At 52.0% G+C, this 19950-nt stretch overlaps 6 protein-coding genes across 6 annotated transcripts; 3 read left to right on the top strand and 3 right to left on the bottom strand.

Moving 5' to 3' along the window:
- Nucleotides 1–2181: 2181 nt before the first annotated feature.
- BU24DRAFT_393338 (transcriptional activator protein-like protein acu-15) lies at nucleotides 2182–5803 on the bottom strand. Its single transcript, XM_033525193.1, has 5 exons — nucleotides 4911–5803; nucleotides 4531–4850; nucleotides 4202–4482; nucleotides 3792–4149; nucleotides 2182–3736 (listed from the first exon to the last, which is right to left on the bottom strand). Exons 1-5 carry the CDS (start codon nucleotides 5410–5412, stop codon nucleotides 2561–2563), a joined length of 2637 nt encoding a protein of 878 aa, XP_033383396.1. The 5' UTR covers nucleotides 5413–5803; the 3' UTR covers nucleotides 2182–2560.
- A 2474-nt stretch (nucleotides 5804–8277) lies between these two features.
- BU24DRAFT_463777 (SET domain-containing protein) lies at nucleotides 8278–10301 on the bottom strand (the record flags this gene model as incomplete). The annotated part of the gene is made up of 5 exons (XM_033532161.1): nucleotides 8278–8373; nucleotides 8457–9114; nucleotides 9231–9716; nucleotides 9777–9871; nucleotides 10002–10301. The coding sequence occupies 5 exons, from the start codon at nucleotides 10299–10301 to the stop codon at nucleotides 8278–8280; spliced, it is 1635 nt and encodes a 544-aa protein (XP_033383395.1).
- A 1168-nt stretch (nucleotides 10302–11469) lies between these two features.
- On the top strand, nucleotides 11470–12110 carry BU24DRAFT_423971 (uncharacterized protein). Its single transcript, XM_033528386.1, has 2 exons — nucleotides 11470–11803; nucleotides 11858–12110. Exons 1-2 carry the CDS (start codon nucleotides 11580–11582, stop codon nucleotides 12033–12035), a joined length of 402 nt encoding a protein of 133 aa, XP_033383394.1. The 5' UTR covers nucleotides 11470–11579; the 3' UTR covers nucleotides 12036–12110.
- Nucleotides 12111–12806: 696 nt separating this feature from the next.
- BU24DRAFT_442196 (phosphatases II) lies at nucleotides 12807–15598 on the top strand. Its single transcript, XM_033530505.1, has 4 exons — nucleotides 12807–13170; nucleotides 13240–13548; nucleotides 13599–13827; nucleotides 13877–15598. The coding sequence occupies exons 1-4, from the start codon at nucleotides 13119–13121 to the stop codon at nucleotides 15114–15116; spliced, it is 1830 nt and encodes a 609-aa protein (XP_033383393.1). The 5' UTR covers nucleotides 12807–13118; the 3' UTR covers nucleotides 15117–15598.
- A 5-nt stretch (nucleotides 15599–15603) lies between these two features.
- BU24DRAFT_451948 (uncharacterized protein) lies at nucleotides 15604–17597 on the bottom strand. The gene is made up of 3 exons (XM_033531153.1): nucleotides 17426–17597; nucleotides 16371–17319; nucleotides 15604–16291 (listed from the first exon to the last, which is right to left on the bottom strand). Exons 1-3 carry the CDS (start codon nucleotides 17586–17588, stop codon nucleotides 15736–15738), a joined length of 1668 nt encoding a protein of 555 aa, XP_033383392.1. The 5' UTR covers nucleotides 17589–17597; the 3' UTR covers nucleotides 15604–15735.
- Nucleotides 17598–18555: 958 nt separating this feature from the next.
- BU24DRAFT_410731 (uncharacterized protein) lies at nucleotides 18556–19758 on the top strand (the record flags this gene model as incomplete). Its single annotated transcript, XM_033526009.1, has 2 exons — nucleotides 18556–19312; nucleotides 19364–19758. 2 exons carry the CDS (start codon nucleotides 18556–18558, stop codon nucleotides 19756–19758), a joined length of 1152 nt encoding a protein of 383 aa, XP_033383391.1.
- Between the last annotated feature and the right edge of the window lie 192 nt (nucleotides 19759–19950).

The raw sequence follows: 19950 nt of genomic DNA, 5'->3' as shown, positions 1-19950 counted from the left end.
TACCTGTTCCCAGCTGCACTAACACCATGCCCTGCAGGGCAAAGGAGGAGGGAATGGGAATCTTGAGTGATGTACGATATGATCCGACTCTTGTTATGACATTGACTTCGCCCAACGAGGTACTGTATACAGTATCTACTTGCCTAATCCGATCATACACATCCCCTTGCAGGTGGTATACATAGGCATATACAGACATACACCTGAGCACTTACAACACTACATATCTCCAAACGTCCTACAAACTACGTTTACAAGAACGTCTCTTTCGTTGGATACGCCACGGTGAATCCTATCCTGTCCACCCATCCTCGCCCCTAACAATGATGATGACTGTAGTCCCCGTTCATCTACCTATACCTTCAACGACCCACCATCTCACCTCCCTCTCCTCGACTATTGCACTCATTGTGCACACACATGAACTCATCTACCCGCAAACATTCCATGTGTCCTTGGTACAAAGCAGCAAGACATCACAGCAGTGAGGTCAAAGGGTGTGTGTAGTTAACTATTCATGATCACGCTATCTCGACGTCGTCGACAATGATATAATGGCATCGCAGCCGTATGTCAATTCCAATTCCATTTCCAAAGATTCCCAGTTTGATAGCACATTCGATGCTGTACCCTATGTCTATAATGCATAGACATAACAGATCCCCCCCACCCCAAGGCCAGAAACCTGGAAAACATCTTTCCCCCCCTCCAATTGTACATCCGCATAACCGTCGCCCACTCAAAGGAGGGTGAGAAGAAGTGAGTGGGTACGTAGCATTGGGACCCAGGACTCGGGATCCCAGGCCATGAGCTCGGATTTCCAGAGTCCAAGGTTCAAGGGTTCCCTCGAATGCAAGAGTAGGGATTGAGGATTGGGGTTTTTTTGGGATCAGGGACCCGTGGATGAGGTTGTGATGGTGGTGGTGGTGGTACCCTTGGGGAGCTGGGTTGTACGTTGCCGTGGTTACCTCTTCGTACTTTGTATGGTCCTATTCCGTATGATTTACTGTATACATATACACACGTATCTATATAGACATCGACATGTCGACTCCCTATGTACATATATTCACCCAACGCCTCCCCTACCCAAAAACAATTCACATACCTCGTAGTACTCAACCAAACCCAAAATCCAAAGGCCAAATCAAAACACATAATCAAATCGACAGAACAAAAAAAAAGAGAGACGGAAAAGGAGGAATGGAAACTTTACCTCTCTTTCCCTCCACTTACTTCCTTCTCAGCTACGATGACCGTTATCGAAATTCAATGTCTCGTGCTCTCCATACTTGCCCATTGATCACAACCCCATTTGATACACAGTCCAATACCACATTCCTCCCTTCTGTACTCGCTCAACCTCCTCCGATGACTCCTCCGACCCGTCCACCTAGTCTCCAATTCACCACGTGCGTTCCCTCTAGCCTCCCACCTCCGCCTTTCACTCCCTCTCCCCCTACTTTACTCTAGTCCCTTACCGCCTCATGCTCCCCGTTTCATCCCCGCATTGCCACGTGCCCATCTACTCTCCCCATCTCCCACTACCTCACCACTAAATAAGTCCTATTAGATCCAGTCGATCCCCTCCCACCCACCATCGCCCAATCCTCCTCCATCATGGAGAAGTAGCGGTGGTGGTAGGTTATGTGGTACACTAACTGACTACTCGTCCACTAGCGATGATTTTCCCACGTGGCCGACACGCCCGCTACACTCATACTACACCCACTACGCTCGCGCTAAAGCCGAGCCGGTGTATTTTATTCATGGCTTCCTATGGGCTGGAGTTGGGTTCGGTGGGTTGGATTGGACGGGATGCGCTGCTCCTCGGAGCAAAGGGAGATCTGAGCTCGCTGCTCTAAGGCTTGGAGAAACGTGGTGAGGCTGAAGGCTGAGGGTTAGGGTGAAGGGTTAGGGTGAAGGGTTAGGGTGATGTGGTGGTTTCTTTGTCTCCTTTGTGGTTCGTTTTCGTTGGGCTGTTTTGTCAAGTGTGTATGTGTGCATGTGTAGAAAGGCGGGGAAAGGAACGGGGGAACGGACGTGTGGAGAGTGTTTTCAATCGCTGTCCAATGTTTGAACAGGTAATGCCAATTCGTGTTTCACTTCGATCGTCATGCCAAAAAAATTGATACATCATACTTATGAAACATTTGTGTCTTGTAGATTGAAATTGTTTTTGTGCATAGTAACTACAAAATCGACTATGTAATAAGAACTCGGAAAATAAGAACAGCAGTAAAAGTGCTCGTAACTATAGACAACGGACTACTCCTTCTCTCTTTGTACTTCGTAGGTAGATAGGTAGGTAGCTGTGTGCGTGGTATCTCTTGAAAAATATGTTAGAAACGTCGTCTCTTTCCCCTCTCTCCCATCCAATCGTTGGAAGTGTCCAAAAACGAATACTATCCGCCCAAAAATTCGACCAAAATCCGATCAAACTTCGAATCAATCAAACTCCCTCGAACCCTGGATATACCGTCCAATCCACCAATCCACACCATGTGTTCCCAGTCGTGGTCTCGTGAAATTTTACATATCCCTTTTGCCAGCCAGAAGATCATAGAAAGGTCCCATCCAATCCACCCAATCCCATACCGCTGTTCGGCGTGCTCATGTCGGGAATCATGATCCCCTGATAGATCCTGTCGTGACTGCCTGTCGGCGACTGGCCGTAGTCACCAGCGCCGCAATTGGCAAACTCCTCTCCGCTTGTCAGACTCTCGTCACTGAAGCTGAGCACACTCTGAGGCGGTGGGGCGGCTGCTCCCGTCATGTCCCAGCTCCACACATCAGGAGACCAGGCAAGGCTTGCCTCGGCTCCAGCAGACATTGGGGGACAGTCGAGAAGAGCATCGGCAGTTTGGCCACCGTAGATGGTGTCGTAAATATTGGTTTGTCCGTTATCCAAGCTCGACAAAAGACGCTCCCAGTCCTGAGATGACACTTCAGGCTTGCCGTTGTGGTGGTTTGTAGCGAAGTGGTAGTTGGCAAGAGGGTCAGGGCCAAACGAGAGATAGTCGATGTTGGGGTTCTGCGATGGTCGCACAGTGCTGCTGGTGCGGCGCTTGGTGTGAACAGACAGCGAAGAGCGGCCGGAAAGAGGGCTGAAAGCGGGCTCAGAGCGGGCAACGGGCGGTTCGGATCGGATCGAAGAGAGGCTGGTGGACGACGGGTTGGCGTGCATGCCTGGAGAGATTGCAGGCAGAGTGGCTCGGCGCGATGTCTCCGACTCCTGGCGGTTGGCCCTCGCCGCTGGAGAGAACCGCGCCGCGATAGCCTTCAACGACTTCTGCGTGGCACGGAAGGTCTCCAAGGGAGCATTCATGCTGGCCTCGGAGTTGTGACGAGACAGTGTCGGGATGGGCATCTCCACGCGCGGGATGGAGATCATCGAGCATCCCACACGGCGGAACTCGTGGCTGCCGGCGGCAGAGCCACGCTCGAGCATCTCGATGACGCTGCAGACAAGACGGTTGCAGTCCTTGATGAGCTTGCCATCACGGTCGAGGTTGAGGGTCTGGAAGAGAAGGCCGAAACCAGCCTGCACGAGTACCTCATTGCGGTTCAGGCAGAACGAGAAACTTAGCTTGCGTTCGTCGAGCAGCTGGATGATCTGCACCATATGCTTGCATGCGTCGCCAACCGCAACAATTGCCGAGGAACCCTTGTCGCCAAGGTTGGCAATGACAGCAGGCCGGTAGATGAGTGCGCGGATGTGGTGATACGCCAAGGACTGCTGCACGTTAGTTCTTGGGTCTTTGTATTGGTTCGACGAATGGGGCACATACCAAGATCGGAGAACGGCTGCTGGTCACGTTCGTGCTGGGCTTATCTTGCTGGAAGGTAAGCTTCAGGTGAGGCGAGAGGTTGGTGGACCACTCCTCAAGCTCGTCACTGAGCGACGCAATCGTGCGGAATGAGATTTCGTGCGAAGGCGACGCGGGGTACAACTCTGCGAGCACCTTGGCCAGGATGCGCGACACGCGGAACAGTGCCAACGCGCTCGAGAGCTTGGTGAACTCTCCAGGAAGGGTCGGCAAGAACCCCTTCTCTGTGACGTATTCATCGTCAGCATCAACGGGGTACTCGCAGTGCACATCTTCCTCCCTAAGAAGCTTGGGGAGGCCGAGATGGGCAGCAGACAGACTGTGAGGGGTTAGCACGTGCCGCAAGGATAAATCGGATGTGGGGACCGCACCAGTCAACAGTGTACAACGACCAAAAGACCTTCTTCCTGGTCTCGCTTGTCAAGGCTCCCAGAGCGAAGCGCTTCTGAGACTGATGCAAGCCGAGACGCTGCGACAGAGCCACGGCCAAGCCTTTGTACTTGAGAAGCCTGGAATAGTCGGCCTTGATAAGGCAGAAGATCTGGGCCAGAACAAGACACTGCAGCGTTGCGACGTCATTGTCCATCAAGAAGCTCTCCACGGCGCTCTGCCACTGGGCCTCGAAAGACTCGACGTCCTGTCCATCGCGGGGCTGATGCGGGTTAGCAAAAGAGCTGTTGTGGAACGACGGGTTACTTACATCGCTTGATAGTGCTGCGATTCCGAAGACAAGATTGAGTTGGGCAATCGATTTCTTGTCAGTCAGGGAATCGGGGCTGGCGACGTATTCCTCGTAGAGCGTAAGGAACGTCGGTCGATGGAGTACGGGGAATACTGGTGCCCACTCCTGGAAGAAGATGTTGACCATCTGGTCAGATACTAGGCGAGGAGGTGCCTTGTAGGAGATGGCACGCTTTGGCGATTGTGTCACCGAAGACTTGGAGCCTGCACCGAAGAAGACGCCCGAATTGACATCCGAGCACGAGCGACCCGTTTCTTGGGCGCGTTGTTTGAACGCCTCTGCGTAACGTTAGACATAATTGTTCGATTCAATAAGGTGATGGCTGCTGTCCAACGTACCGACTAGCGTCCTGCCGCTGGAGCCCCCTGCATAGTATGCATCACTGGACTCCTCGTCGTCCAACAGCAATGGGGCCTGATGAACCTTGAATGTGTCTTCCTTCTCTTGCTTTGCCTCTACCCGCTCTGAAGGGGATGGCGATGTTGATGTCCTTCGAGGCGTGGAATTCGCAGCTTGTGGAGAGTGTGAATGTGAGTGCAGTCGTGATAGGAGGTCGATTTTCTCGTCTTTCTCGTCCAGCAATTCTTTCAATTCGCGAACCTCCAGTTCCAGCGCTCGGACTCGCTCCTCGAGCGACTCGGTGTATCCTCGTGGAAAGGCGCGTCGGCTGAGCTTGTCACTCGTCTTGCACTCGAATCCGACGTTTGTGCATTGGGTACAGCTTGGGCGGATGCCGTCGCAACGAATCTTTTTGGAGCGACATCGGTCGCAGGCTTGTGCGATTCGGGCCGTGGCATTGGAGCCGACCTTGATCACCTTCATGGGAAGGATTCCAGGCATGATGGGCGGTGGTCGTAGATGTTTAGATGCAGATGATGGTTGATGCGTGGCAAGAACCCCGGATGGGGGAAGTGTGCAGGTGTTTGGTAGATGGGATGGTGCTCACCATTCGGATGGAGCGGATTGGATGCAAGGCCTGAAATCGGACGTGTGGAGACGGAACGTGGACGAGAAAAGTGGGACAGTCGTAATTTTTAGCAGCACGCACGTGTGTAAGGCGTGTGGAGTGGGTATGTGTTGGAATTTCGAGGGTTGATATTGAGATGAGGTGGGAAGAAAGAAGAGATGAGAGGGAAAGATGTGAGATGTGAGATGTGACGAGAGGGTGAATGAGTGAGTAATAGAAGAATGAGAGGGGGAGGGATTCTGTTGGTCTAAAAGAGACGACGATTCGCAGGGACAAGCGGAAGGAAGGAACGAAGGGTGTGTCTGTGTGGGTGTCTGTGTGTATCCCGCTGTTCCTACCTGGGTTTAGTGTATGTTTTCCTTTTTAGCGCTTTATGGGGCAGCCCACACGGATGGATGCGGGGAAGGAGTCAATATTACACAAAACAATAGATGACTAATCCGTTAATACCATACAATTCACCTCGTTCACTGTTATCGTCCTTCAAAATTCATCCACCTTCTTCATCCCATCCCATCACCCACCAGCCATCATCGCCAGTATCATCAGCCTTCGTTCATCATCCCCCGGACAAGACCAGGATACCACAGGGATCGCTGATCACCCTGCATCTCCTTCCTCACTAATCGCTCCCATTCACACGCAATCTCTCTTACTCTTCCTCTTCCTCTCCATCTCCCTCCCGTCACATTTTCGTGAGACCCTTCGCCACCTTTCCCCTCCCGTCATCGTTCATCCATCATCATCTCGCACCATCTTCAAACAATCAAGCGCTCATTCGGCGCCATGTCACTCCTATTCCCGTACTACTGCCTGCCGTCAATCCCCCAGCGGCTCCGAAACCAGACCTTTCCATGAATAGCTTTTGCTAGCTTTTTGCGGGGGTGAGAAAAACGTGGTCATGGACGACGGACAACATGCCACAATCTAGCCTCTCCACTAACCACACGGTGACTTGCACTAAATCAGCCCGCCCTTACGAGTCCAATACAAGTGCAAGTTGACGATCGCATATCGGCGGTAGTCTCTTACGCTTCATCTCGTTATTCGCACAAGAGTCCTTTTCACCTGGAGTTCGGCCCGATTCTGGTTGCCTTGATTGCTCCTAGCGCTACGAGCATTTTTCCACATTTCCTAGCCCTACATATCGCACATGCGCTTCCGAGACCTACTTACGCCTCAGTTATCGCTGCTCTATTATACCCCACGAGAAATTGCCTTAACTCTATCATCCTATACCATCAACATTCAGACCACTCTCCTCTGCAGCAGGTCAACCGTGCCACCAACGCAATAATCGCGTCGATCCTGCCGTGCCCACACGGTTCGCCAATCCTGCACATCCGCTCTATCCACTCTATGTGCCACAGCAGCGCTCCCCATGTTGCCCTACTTACTGTCGCTAACGCATATCATTTCTGGGTCGGGCCCCCAACCTTCCCCCTGACCTATTGTACCACCATCCAATCTAATCATCGTCTTTTCCAGAAGGAAACATGAAATGCCTATGAATTGAACGGTGGTGTGGATTGGTCGTTGCCGGCCCATGTCGCCCCTCAGAGTATCATAATGTACCTTGTAGTATGTACTGTACCATATTTTTCGCTCTCTCATCTGTCGATCAGGTTCTTCCATAGTCCTATGGGATCGCCAATCAGCCAGGGCACACAGTCCGATCAAGCCTTTTTCCCTGTCTTCTATCTTTTGCCAAAATGTCGCTCTACGACTTACACTCAGCACTGCTGTTCAATAAGCACCGGACGATCAAGCCAAGTCTGCTCATGTTCATCGCTGCCAATTTCATCTCATCGAAGTTCATAACGTCGTCAAATGAAGGAAAGAGTTCATCAAGTCTCTTTACAGAGTACATTTCGCTAATCATCGTTGAAATCTGGAGTACAAAAGAGGCTGATTGTCCTTTCTCTCCGCGGGATGACGGGACATTAACCCGTCTGACCTGGCAATGATCACCTGCATATATCTATCCGTATAGAGAACGCACGGTACCTCTTGAAATTCTACGATCCAATGTCGCAAGAAGGATAGAAAACGTTTACTACGCGATACATTCGTGCCAATCTCCCCTCTTCATCCAACCTATCACCAGAGTGCTCAGGAGAAAGTTCTTCTAGAAAAATCGAGATCTGTTCCTGTTGTCTCGCAACTACCTCACCCTGTCCTGTACTCAGGCCCAATAACAATGATTAAGACCTACCATTTCCAAACCCATATAAACGCAGGTGGGGGCAAGCGCGCGACCAATAACACCGTCTACCGTACATTGGAGACGACGCACAATTTCCAGACAGTAATCGACATATCCCAGGTGACCAGCAATCAATCACCCTTGAACGATTTTCCTCATCGGGGGGAAGTTGACCACTGTGGGATTGTGGGAATCGTTGGGATGGGCAGTCGTTTAGATTAAAACCTCCGCAACCAGGGATGTTCGAGTTTTATATGACAATTCCCCCCATCCCACTTTGAATAATACACCATCCACATCGCAATTCACAATACGCTCGACTAATTGTTCCGAATTATATATATTTTTTCGTTTCTTGCAGAAAAAGGTACGCGTGTTTGTACAGCGCGTAGGTAGGTATGTGGAGACCCCCCTCGTCGTCTCGCGACCGTACATCGAGCAATGTGGAGCACTTCGAACTCCAAGTCTAAGTCCTGTATTCTCAAAGTCATGCGTCCTCGAACTCGAAACCAATCACCTATGAACCCGATTCTCAACTGAAATCCTCCTGTTCGTCGTCGTCGTCGTCGTCGTCGCCACCTAACCCAAGGTACCTCCGTACCACCTCAGACTGCAACAAGTCGTATTTCTACACCACACACACACGTTAGCATCCCATCCCCAACCAAAGACCTCAAACAAGAAAGTAGAAAACCAGAAATTCAAACTCACCTCACTCCCCAAATCCCCCGCAGCCCTCTCCAGCAGCTCCCCCTCCACTCCCCTCAACCTCCCCGCCAACTCCCTCACCTCCTCCCTAACATCCCCTCCCACCTCGCCCCCCTCCTCCGCCAACGCCTCCTCAACCCCCCTCAGCACATCCAACTGTTCGCCCACCCTCTCCTCCACCATCACAACAGCACGCAGCCGATACACATCCCACAGCTCCTCCTCCCTGAGCCGCGCCTCGAGCCCGTTGAGAAGCTCGTCAGTGAGCGGCGTGTCGTTGAAGAAGGCCGCGAGTTCGGTTTCCCCGTCCGTCGTCTGCGCGAGCCGGAACGTGAGCCCGTCTTCTTCGTTCAGCAGCGCGAGGTAGATGAAGGGGCTTTCCCACTTTGTCTTCCTCTGTGGCTCCTCCTCCTCCTCCTTAGTTTCCATCTCCGTGGAGGTGGAGGTCGAGGGCGAGGTAGGGGTCGGGGTAGGGGAGGAAGTGATGAGAACCCCCGGCGCGATTCCAGCGGACGTCGCTAGGGCGAGTTTCGCAGCGCGGAGCGGGTCGTCGGGAGGGAGCGTGAGGTGCAGGAACAGCGCTGATGGTGATGACGGCGAGGGCGCGGGCAGGAAGCCGTAGGAGAAGAGTGTTTCGCATGCGCCTTTTGCGTCGCCGTATCTATATCACCCATTAGCCAACAACGTCGTTCGTCAATGTACATACACACATACAGACGTAGAAACCATCAAAGAAGTAAAGAAGAGATGAAAGATGAAAGGAAAAAGTGCACTCACGTAATATTCACCTCCCCGCCCTTCCGCACCCCCCTTCCCTCCCGGAGAATCAATACGGCATTCCCATCCGAATCAACCTCATACACCGCCGCCGTCTCCTCGCCCGCAGCATGGTTCGCCATGTCAACGCACGGCACCATGCAATCCCCCACGCCTGGGAACTCCAGCGCCCGGGAGCGGTACATCGCGTCGAGTCGCATCCAGTCGTCGAACGTCACTGCCGCCCTACTCTCCCGTTCTCCCTCATCCACGTCATCGAGGGAAGGCAGGGAAGGCGAGGAGGGAGATGGAGGCGCCGACTCGCCCCACCAGTGCTCACGACACCAGCTCACGCCCATCGTCGCGCTGCGCACGCTCTCGAACTCACGGAGTAAGCTACCGAGTTTCGCACGCACGGCGGGGCGGAGAGTGGTGCCGGTGAGGAGCTCGAGTTCGGACTCGGTCCAGAAAGTGGGGAGGTTTTCGTCGGGCAGGAATTTGATATACCTACACGGAGTTTGGTCAGCGGGGAGATGGGGGAATAGGAGGGGAGGGGGGAGGAAGTACTCTGTGAGGGGATTCAGGACGCCGATGTTTGGGATGGAGGGGTTGGCGATGGTGGTTTGCATTAGGAGGAATAGGAGGATGGCGCCGCGGGATGTCTGTCGTGGTCGTTAGTACTGTTCTTCCTCTTCGAATTTGATGGCTAGATGTTATGAACATCTCTTTCTCATATCAACAAGACAAACAAGATCGCGATCAATGAAAGTTCATAGACTTCAGTTCACTTACCCTACCAAACTCCCCCACAGCCTCCAGCACCGCCCGGAAATCCGCATCACTCTTCGCAACATTCTCGACGTTCTCCCTCGAGACTATCAACTCCCTCGGCACCGTCATTAGAGGCCCCTCCTCGATGCCATCCGAGGAAAGGTCGGCCGTAGCAACGACAGTCGAGCCGCGCTCTTCGAAGCCAGGGAGCGGCCCGATGGTGATGTCCGGGTGCAGTTTGACGCCATTGAAGGACGCCCATGTGGGGAGGGTCGAGATGGGGGAGTGCAGCCAGCCGTTGGTGCGACCGGATTTTATCATTTTGGTCGTGTTTTGATCTGGTTGTTTGCTTTTGGGGTTGTATTCATTGGGCAATTGTTGTTGTTGGTCTCCAATTTATGATCATGAGATTTGACGCAAAGAAAAAGTGCTATTCCACCTAAATCATGATATCAGTCATGCTCAAAATTTACGATTAAAAAACTAACCTCACAGTATCAATTAAAATTCCCCTACACCTATAAACCTTCTCAAGCATCCGTAAATGTGTGGTCGTCGAGTCTCCCCGCCCGTGCTGTGAATGGATATTGGGGAGTTGGGACGTCGGCGTACAGATCGCCGACGGACGCACGCCACACACGCACACAGACAGGATCGCAACTATCCGATCGATCCCGCTTAGTGGCCCGAATCCGGAATTTTTGGCAACACTCGAGGCGAGGCGAGGGCTGGAGCTCGTGCTGTGGAACGTATGGGGTTTTTAGGTTTTCGCGATGAGGATGATGTAAGGGGATACTGATTTGTTGGGTTGATAGAGGATGGTGTATTAAGATAGGTTTTGGTATGGTGAAATAGATTTGAGGATTGCTCATTGTTTTGTGCGTCTGTGGGAGTAGGCCTGGACATGCTTAAAAAGTGATCAATTGAAACTCGTAGAATATCTTTGCGATCATGAAAAGCGCATATATGGTTCAAGATAGCCAATATTGGAAGATTACACTGTATCAAGATCTCGAATAAAATACAATTGATGTTTAGTTTTAGGAATAAGTGCCCGTTGTGGCATGTCAAATCTAGAGAGCACGCCATAGGATGATGACATGAACAATTTCAGCGCAAGCCATTGTCTCTAGACACACTGTCAATAGAGAGAGGGGTGTGCGCCCTGAAAAGAGTGTATGTACTCTAGTAATGGCCTTCACAGCGACTCGATACAATCGATACATACCTATGTTCATGTATCGAATTTGAAGTCATTCACTAATGATGGCATCACGATCCACTTGATGGACATCACTAATGCCAAGCATCCGCTATTGTATCTGTACGAGGTACAAGTAGAAGACACGGTGTGAACTGTGTGACTGTGTTCGTGCTGTCGTGTCTGCGATCTGGCGTGCGACCAGCGAAGGGACCGTTACACTTGCCCCACCCAATTAGTCTTTTCCCCCGGTGCGCTCAGAATCCAACTCAATGGCGCAACGCCCATACCGAAGCCTTTTTTAATCATCGCAGACCCTGCATACCGTTGTGTTCACTTGGTCTCTCAAACCAAATCCACGTTCTAGCTAGTGTTCACGAAGCGCACATATACACATAATGCCTATCTTCGACCATTACAAGGTGCCCTCGTCGGCTCAGGCTTTGCCGCTGCCAGAGGAGCCTTCTGCCAAAACTTTCATCTGCTTCATCGCGTCTACCGACCCGAAGACGAACCAAGCATGGTGCCCCGACGTTCGTGCTGCGCTGCCCGTACTGAAAAGGGCTTTTGGTGGCGAAACCGCACCTGAGCTCAGATACGTCCACGTTGGCCAGATACCAGAGTATGTTTACTTTGCTGGCATGCGACTGTTGACATCGCTAACTTATGGGCCTAGGTGGAGATCGTCCGACAACGTGTACAGGAAGAAGTGGGGAGTCAAAAGCGTCCCGACTCTGGCGCGCTATGAGCGCATCGACGGCAAGGTTCAAGAAACCGGCAAACTGGAGGAAGGTGAAATCCTTGATTCAAAGAAGTTGAAGAGCTTGCTTGGTGGAAGTCTGGCAGCCCTGTAGCAATAACGAGAGATGGAATGCCTGCCTCACGAATAAATGCACTTATTAGATACCACCAATTATAATGCACTCACGGCCGTTGAGCCCTCTCACAAATCTACTAAACATCTCAACGTTCTGCGACTTGCGAGAATATACAATTGGGAAGGCGAGGTAAGTGTCTATTGAAACAAGCCATGATGTCGTATTTGCAATCATGTGCGATTCGAGAGTGCTAGTGACGGCCAGCACCAATGGAACGTATTTTGGGAAGCAAGTACTAAACAACGCCTCAAACGGTTGTGTGGCAACTCATATGGGGCAGAATGTTTGTGAGATATCGCATTGTTATTATTGCAATGTCGGGATATCAAGAGGTAGATTCGCAATTTCCCGGGGATGAAGGACTGGCATTAGGTGTCGCCTCCTGTTACCATGGCGAGCCTCGAGAGTCCAACTGTAGCGCCGTCGAGATACGGTAAGTAGAGTGTGCCAAACAATAACTCGGAGAGTTATAGCTATAAGCAACAACAACCATGAACAGGGTCCAGCCTCGAGATGGGGGGAGATGAGATCAGAGCGGGAACCTTGGTCAAAACAATAACAGAACAACAGAAGGTCAAACAGGAGTCGAGTTGGTTGTTGTTATGATCTGCCTAACAGTCGTTGTCGGGGCGAGGCCGGAGACGGAAGCAGGGGCCTCGGGGCCAACCACATCCAGACTAGTCTGTTGTTGTTAGCGTTGTTGTGATGTTTTGACATCGCAGACCTTCAAGACGTCGCCCTTCGCCAGCTCTTCTTCTTCTTCCTAACAATCAACAAACTTCTCGCATCTTTACAGTTATTCTTTACTGTACAGGCGTAGTGAGAGAGACCTTGTACAGGCCGCTTCAGCGACGACGACGACTTCGACTTCTTCACTACTATACCCACCATTCGTACATTCCCGCCAGAGGCTGCCCGGGGCCGTTTCGTCACCACAACAAATCGCCCGTTCTTCGCGCAATCACTGCTCGCAAGTATCTGCCGATCTTTCTTCAGTCGAGATAGGATCTCGCAGTCGTACATCTCAGCTTATCGCTTGCGATCTTGACGGTGGCCATCATGCCTCCCACATCCGCGACCAGCTATGGGCAGGTCATTGAGTACATCCAAGGTACGGGCCAAAACATGGAGTCAAAACAAACCTCAATGTGTGATCGCAAAACTAACTGAACATGAAAAGACCGTTTGTACCTAGCATCATACACACACGAGCCCGATGCAAACACACCATTCCCATATCCTCGACAGAGCCGCTCCCCAAGCAAGCGATCGACCAAGGCACAGGGTTCGATTGCAACCGGTCCAAAGGTGCACCCTCCAGTATACTTCAGCATCGATAAGCATCTTCTCTACAATGCTTTCCATGCCGACTTCGGTCCGTTGCACATCGGCCACCTTTACAGGTTCGCGGTGCAGTTGCATGAAGTTTTGGGCGACCCTGCGAACGAGGATAGGGGTGTTGTTTTCTGGAGCAATGCCGACTCAAGGAGTAAGCAGACAATATCTCTCTGTTTTAAGATTATGATTAACGATGATTAGGTCGCGCAAACGCTGCCTGCATTCTTGCCTGCTACATGGTCCTCATTCAGTCATGGCCACCTCACTTGGCTCTTGCACCAATCGCGCAGATGGACCCACCACCAATGCCTTTCCGCGATGCAGGCTACAGCCAGGCCGACTACGGATTGACGATCCAGGATGTCGTGTATGGTGTATGGAAAGCAAAGGAAGAGGGCCTTTGCGGCCTCAAGGACTTCAGCCTCGAGGAGTACGCTTGAACCACCACCCAAGACCTAATCATAAGCTAACGAACGTAGATATGAGAAGTACGAGCGCGTCGACATGGGAGACTTCAACTGGGTCACACCAAGCTTTCTCGCATTCGCTTCTCCCCAGCACAAACCCACTCATGTGATTCCCGAGTCTTCACCAATGTACTCGACATTGCCTCAGAACATCCCCGAGATCCAACGATCAAACCTCCCCACGCCCTTCAAGAACGTTCTCTCCCACTTCTGCGCGCGCAACATCGGTCTTGTGGTCCGCCTCAACTCCGAACTCTACTCTTCCTCGTACTTCACTGCAGTTGGCATACAGCATTTGAACATGATCTTCGATGATGGCACCTGCCCCCCTCTCTCGCTTGTTCGACAGTTCATCAACCTTGCTCATGACAACATTTCGCGCAAGAAGGGTATCGCCGTGCATTGCAAGGCCGGTCTTGGCCGAACTGGATGCTTGATTGGCGCTTATCTCATCTACCGTCATGCCTTCACTGCCAACGAGATCATTGCCTACATGCGCTTCATGCGCCCTGGTATGGTCGTTGGTCCCCAGCAGCATTGGCTTCACTTGAACCAGGCCACATTCCGAGAGTGGTGGTTCGAGGACACCATGAAGGCGAAGTATGCGGAGGCAATTCCCTCGACACCGACCAAGTCCCCACACAAGCAGCGCCTCGCTAGTAACGGAGGGGCCTTCACTCCCCCCAATGGCTCGGCGAAGCGTGCAGCTCTGGGAGAGATCCAAACGAATGACCGTAGCAATTCCCACAACACAGTCAGTGTTCAGGACGACAATCTCCCGGCCCCAACTCCCGGACAGCCACGAAAGACTAGCAAGCTTTACGGAGGCGGTAGCGTGAGGTCTCCTCAACGCATCAGCGAGAACGAGCCATTCGAGAAGCGAGAAAGTGGTGTACTTCAACGATTGGATGGAGAGACTGAGGACGAGTACCTTCGAAACGCCATTCTGCACAAGCGAACGACCTCGAAGTCACCGAACCCAAGGGACAAGCGACGAGTCATGAGCGCAATCACGACCACCACAAGCGTGACAACCACATGGGCCGCAACTGGTGAAAGCGACAGCGAGAACGTTGCTCCAGCTGCCGGACGTCCCAAGACTCCCGCACGTGAGAAGAGCATCAGTGGCCGAGGCGACATCAGCGTGGGCAAGACACGTGCAAGCCCAGCTCGACGAGCCACCGAGAGCAAGGCCGGTGTGAGGAAGACGAGCGGACGGGTGGGCAGCGTTGGCGGTCGCGGCCTCCCCTGAAAAGTCACTTCATCATTGAGTTTAGCGCAAGCTTTTGCTTGATCGGTGTCCTTTGCTAGAGCATCTTGCATCTTCTTTCACGATCGGTGTTTCCAGTGGCATGGCATATGTGGCGTCCCGGCTCTGTCCTGCTTCTTCGTTCTCTCCCTCCATCTTTCTCACCGCGTCCTGGGCACATATTGGGCGAAAGGTCTGCAGGCGGGCGTTTCTTCGTGTACAAATGGGTGGCGTTTGTTGGTTCTCTTCCACTCCTAAGTGGACACCTCTACTGGTGTGGCGTATTCGTAATGTGTGGGGTTCTCTCTTTCTCTCTCTTATCAGTCAGTCAGTCAGTCATCTCTTGCGTTTCCTTTCCTTTTTCCTTCTCTGTTATTTCTCAACCTCTCTTCACGACGTGTATGATGGATATCTTTCGATTTTATGCACCAATCCTGCATTTTCGCTAGCAATGAGAGCGTGAAGAAATCATTCAGTTCAAAAACAAAGTCTTGGGTTATGCTATTCGTGCGTGACATGTGATCTCGTCTCATCGTAAAAGTGTATGTCTATGATGCAGGTCTTCCTTTCTCGAAGATATCTCATACACCTCCAACTTCACAAGCAACCGACCGTGCTACACTCAGCCCTTCCTCGACCGTCCCCTCCTCTGCTTCGGACTTTCCTCCCGCACCTGCGTCTGCCCCCCAAGCCTAAACTCCGTACTCTCGAGATCCACCGCACCACGCAGTATACTACTCGCCAGCAACTCCCTCGAATAGCACTTCACCCCACCGTCCGCCAGGACCTTGACATCAGGATCCGTCTCATCGAGCGCCAGCACGACCACGCCCTCCCCATCCTTGACCTCCCTCGCCGGCTTCGACACCGTGCGCCGCGCGCCGACCGCCTTGCACACCTGCTCGATCTCCGCGAACGGCTTGTACATCGCCTTCAGGGCCGGCGTGAAGTACACGGTCTTTCCCTCGAGGAGGGACCGCTGGGGTTTCGCCCACACGTCCGCGAGCGTGAAGCGCCAGTCGCGTTCTTGGTCGGGAACCTGCGGGATGTAGGCGTGCGGGTCGAGGAGGGCGTCTGCCTTGGCGGAGGTGAGAAGCCATTGGTCGGAGACGATGGGGATGCCGAGGGCGATGGCGAGGAGGAGTTTCATGGATTTTTTGAGGGGCCCGGAGTTTACGCTGAGGGTTGGTGGGTGGGTTAGTGAGTGAGGTTGATGTTGGGGGTTGGGGTGAAACGGGGTTAGGGGTGGGAGGTTACCAGAGGAGTGTGCATTCGTTTTCGCGGACGGTGTCGACTTTGGTGCCGCCGTGGCGTTTTAGGAATTTCATCATCGTGGGCATGTTGGCGGCGTTGGAGTTGCTGAAGGCGACTTTTGGTTTGGAGAGTTGGATTGGGGACGTTGAGGATTGGGAGGCGAGGGGTGTGGTGGCTCCGGGTTGTGCTCGCTTTCGGCGTGCGGTTGATGGGGCTGGGATGTCGGGGGAGATTGTGCTTGTTGGACTGGGAGCGGTGTTGTTCGGTTTCTTGCGCTTGTTGGATGGAGGTGGTGTTGTATCTGTGGTATCCTCGCTGGTTTCTGGGATGGGGCTGTCGCGCTTTGAAGGGATTTGGACGACGGGTTGAGGCCTTCGTCTCCTTAGGGCGGGCGGAGAATCTTTCATTTCAGTATTGTGGCCAGAAATGGCAGTTGAGAATACCTCGCCATCAATTGCTTTGGTTTCGGGGTCAGGTTGATGGCCATTCTCAGAGTTGCCTCGAGATAATTCAGCGATTCTCACTGCGTGAGGCGTTTCATGAACCACCACCTCGGACTGTGCGATTGAGGCATGAGGAGTAGGTTGGGGGTCAAGAATAGAGTTGCCTAGATTTGGCTCCTTATCATTCAAATCGAGATCTTCATCTTCAGTCTCGGACAGTTCTTCACCTTGAGGCTTGACTTGGTGGGTAACATCCGGATTGAAAGACACTGATGAGTTAACCTGCACTTCTGCCTCGCGCCACTCCAGTTTCAAATTCGTGTTGATGCTCGGGATGCGAAGAGAATCGCCCTCACGAAGGAATATTGATTCACCACCATATGAAGGCTTCCCATGGATTTTGTACTCCTCGCTTGGTCCGTTGGGTTGGGAGCCTGGTCGTGGATTGGCAGGTACGATTGCAAGATCGACATCGATGGTCTGTAATCTAATGCCCCAGGGACCAATACCTATATAGATTAGTCTATTGTCACACTGTAGTTCAAACGGTGCCTGAAGCCGTGTAGATAGATGTGTCACAGAGATACACGTAGTCGGGACGAATGTGTGACGTACTTAAGCGGCCAAGGCGTTGAAGGTGCTGCTCCTGTGGCGAGGGAGAGATGATGGAGATTCGACCTTGAGGAGTCTGGATTATTTCATACGGCTGGTGAGCAGAAATTTCATGTTGAACATTCGGCCCTCCTCGATTCGCCGTTTCGTTCAGCGTCCAAGGCATGGTTGTCTGATTTGTGTAGTTGAACGCGTTGTCTAGATCGGGTTGGTACAAAGGATAATCGTTGCGCGAGGTCACGTGCACAGGGTACTAATCTATCTCACTCTGGGATTAGTAGACCTGGACATCACCATTACCACTAAGTGACTCCCACCTCAGTAACATGGTGTCGCAACTATCAGAAGCAAACATGAATTCTGCATTGACTTGTTTTGTTCTAGTCTCATTGCCACGGAAATGGTGGACCGGAAGTCTCGTCGGGTGGAATGAAGCGTTCTTAGGCTTCTCAGCGGACAAAGCTGTGGGAGAACAATAGTAAGGACTTCACGCTAACCTCCTCTCAGCAGCTTCACAACTCAATGTATCAAGTAAAGAGATAGCTTCAGGAGAACCTCACGAGTCAATTGAGACAGGAGACTCTTCATAGTGGATCAATTTTCATGAATTGCTTCTGCGTAGGTCTAGTCGCCGAGAACATTCACCTCCTAAGAAGTATCGGCTTCAGAGGAACAATACTAAGACCACTCAAATTGTGGCTACAATTCAGCCGATACACTACGGAGAACCTTTAGGTGTCCCAGACATCCGGTATTACCTTGGAACAGTGTCTCTTACCTCGCGCGAAGCCAGTTCTGGACCAGACTCTAATATTGTCTGTCACTGCGTTTGCCCGCCATATACTTGTATATCATTGTACCCAGATATTGTCATGTTAACTATTATATCTTCCATTACATACTCTATCCCCCACTTCATCTAATATCTGGACACGCTTCTCTTCACCAACTTTCATTCCATCATTCAACTTCCATTCCACGAAACTTTGGCCAGCTCCAGAACGTCAAAGACTTCTTGGAAACTGTATTCACCTGCCACTGAGAACTCGTTGAGCCGGATCTCCATTCTCACATTGACCACTTCAAACCTCACACCCCTTTCGGACACAACGTCAGCGACGATGTCGACGACCATGCCTGCGTCCGTTCAGCCTACGATTGATGTCTATCAGCAGACCTTTACCTTGCTTGCCCCGAACGGTGAAAAGTTCGATGTCCATATGAACGATCTCAACTACTTTCGCACGCAAGGTATCCGTCTTGCCATCAATTACGGGTCGCAGATCGGCGCATCGGCTACCCTGCTGCTTGTTCTTCTCGTGCTCACCCGACGGGAGAAACGCAAGTCGTCAATCTTCATCATGAATGCTCTGTGTCTGGCATTCAACACAATACGCTCCATCCTCCAGTCCCTCTATCTTACCGGCAACTACTTCATTCCTTATGCAATGCTCTCCTACGATTTCTCACGAGTTACATGGCACGATCGTGCCAACACCGTCGCCTCCAACACGATGACACTTCTGCTGGTGATCTGCATCATGATTTCACTGAGCATGCAAGTCTGGGTCGTCTGCATCACCACACCTAAGCTTCAACGGGTTCTCATATTGGGCTCTACTGGCGTCATGGCTCTCGTCGCTATTGGCTATCGATTCGCTGTCACAGTTATCAGTAGCAGCTTGGCTATGGAGGATAAGGGCATGGAAGAGTATGAAACCCTCATGACGACCATGACTATCGTACAAGCACTAGCAATCTGGTCCTACTGTGTCGTGTTCACATTCAAGCTCGGCTACGCACTCGTACAACGCCGCAAACTCGGAATGACACAGTTTGGTGCCATGCAAATCATCTTCATCATGGGCTGTCAGAACATGATCATACCTGGTAAGTCCAGACCTACACTCGCCTACTTCTTTTGCTAACTCCATCAACTAGCCATATTCTCCGTTCTCCAATTCTATCCCAAGGTTCCCGAGCTTGGCTCGCAAACCCTGACTATGGTCTGCATCTTCTTGCCGCTCTCCGCCATCTGGGCTGGTGTCATTGCCAGTGATTCCAACCTCGGATCCAGCGGTGCCGACGGCCACCATCGTCTTCTTCAAGGCCAATTCGGCGGTTCCACACTCTTGAGCACAACCAACGCTAGCGGGACTGGCAAGGGAAGCACAATCGGCAGTATCATATACCCAACGAATAACGGCAAGGATCCCGCAACTCCCACTACGGTCTCCTCCTATGGCCGCAGAGGCCCCGTTTGTGACGGCGAGATCCACGTTGACCGCGAGTGGACAGTTGAGAAAGTCGACGCATCGACCGCCTACAGCGTCTGATCTGTGCAGTGTGTTGTCTTGGGTTCACATCAACTGCCGTTACGTGAACCTGGACCACTGCCTGACCGGACGGTTCAGTCCTATGTTTCCTAATTAGCGGTCAACCCTTCCCTTTACCCAATCGCCTCCTATCCTTGTTAGAAAGGTTTCCTCTTCCCATATCACTAGCATCTATCTTTACGAAGGCACCTC

The sequence above is a fragment of the Aaosphaeria arxii genome, assembly GCF_010015735.1.
Source record: "Aaosphaeria arxii CBS 175.79 unplaced genomic scaffold BU24scaffold_5, whole genome shotgun sequence".
Classification (NCBI taxonomy): Eukaryota; Fungi; Ascomycota; class Dothideomycetes; order Pleosporales; genus Aaosphaeria; species Aaosphaeria arxii.
Note: the sequence above shows the minus strand (reverse complement) of the source record. Positions and strands in the feature narration are given on the sequence as shown.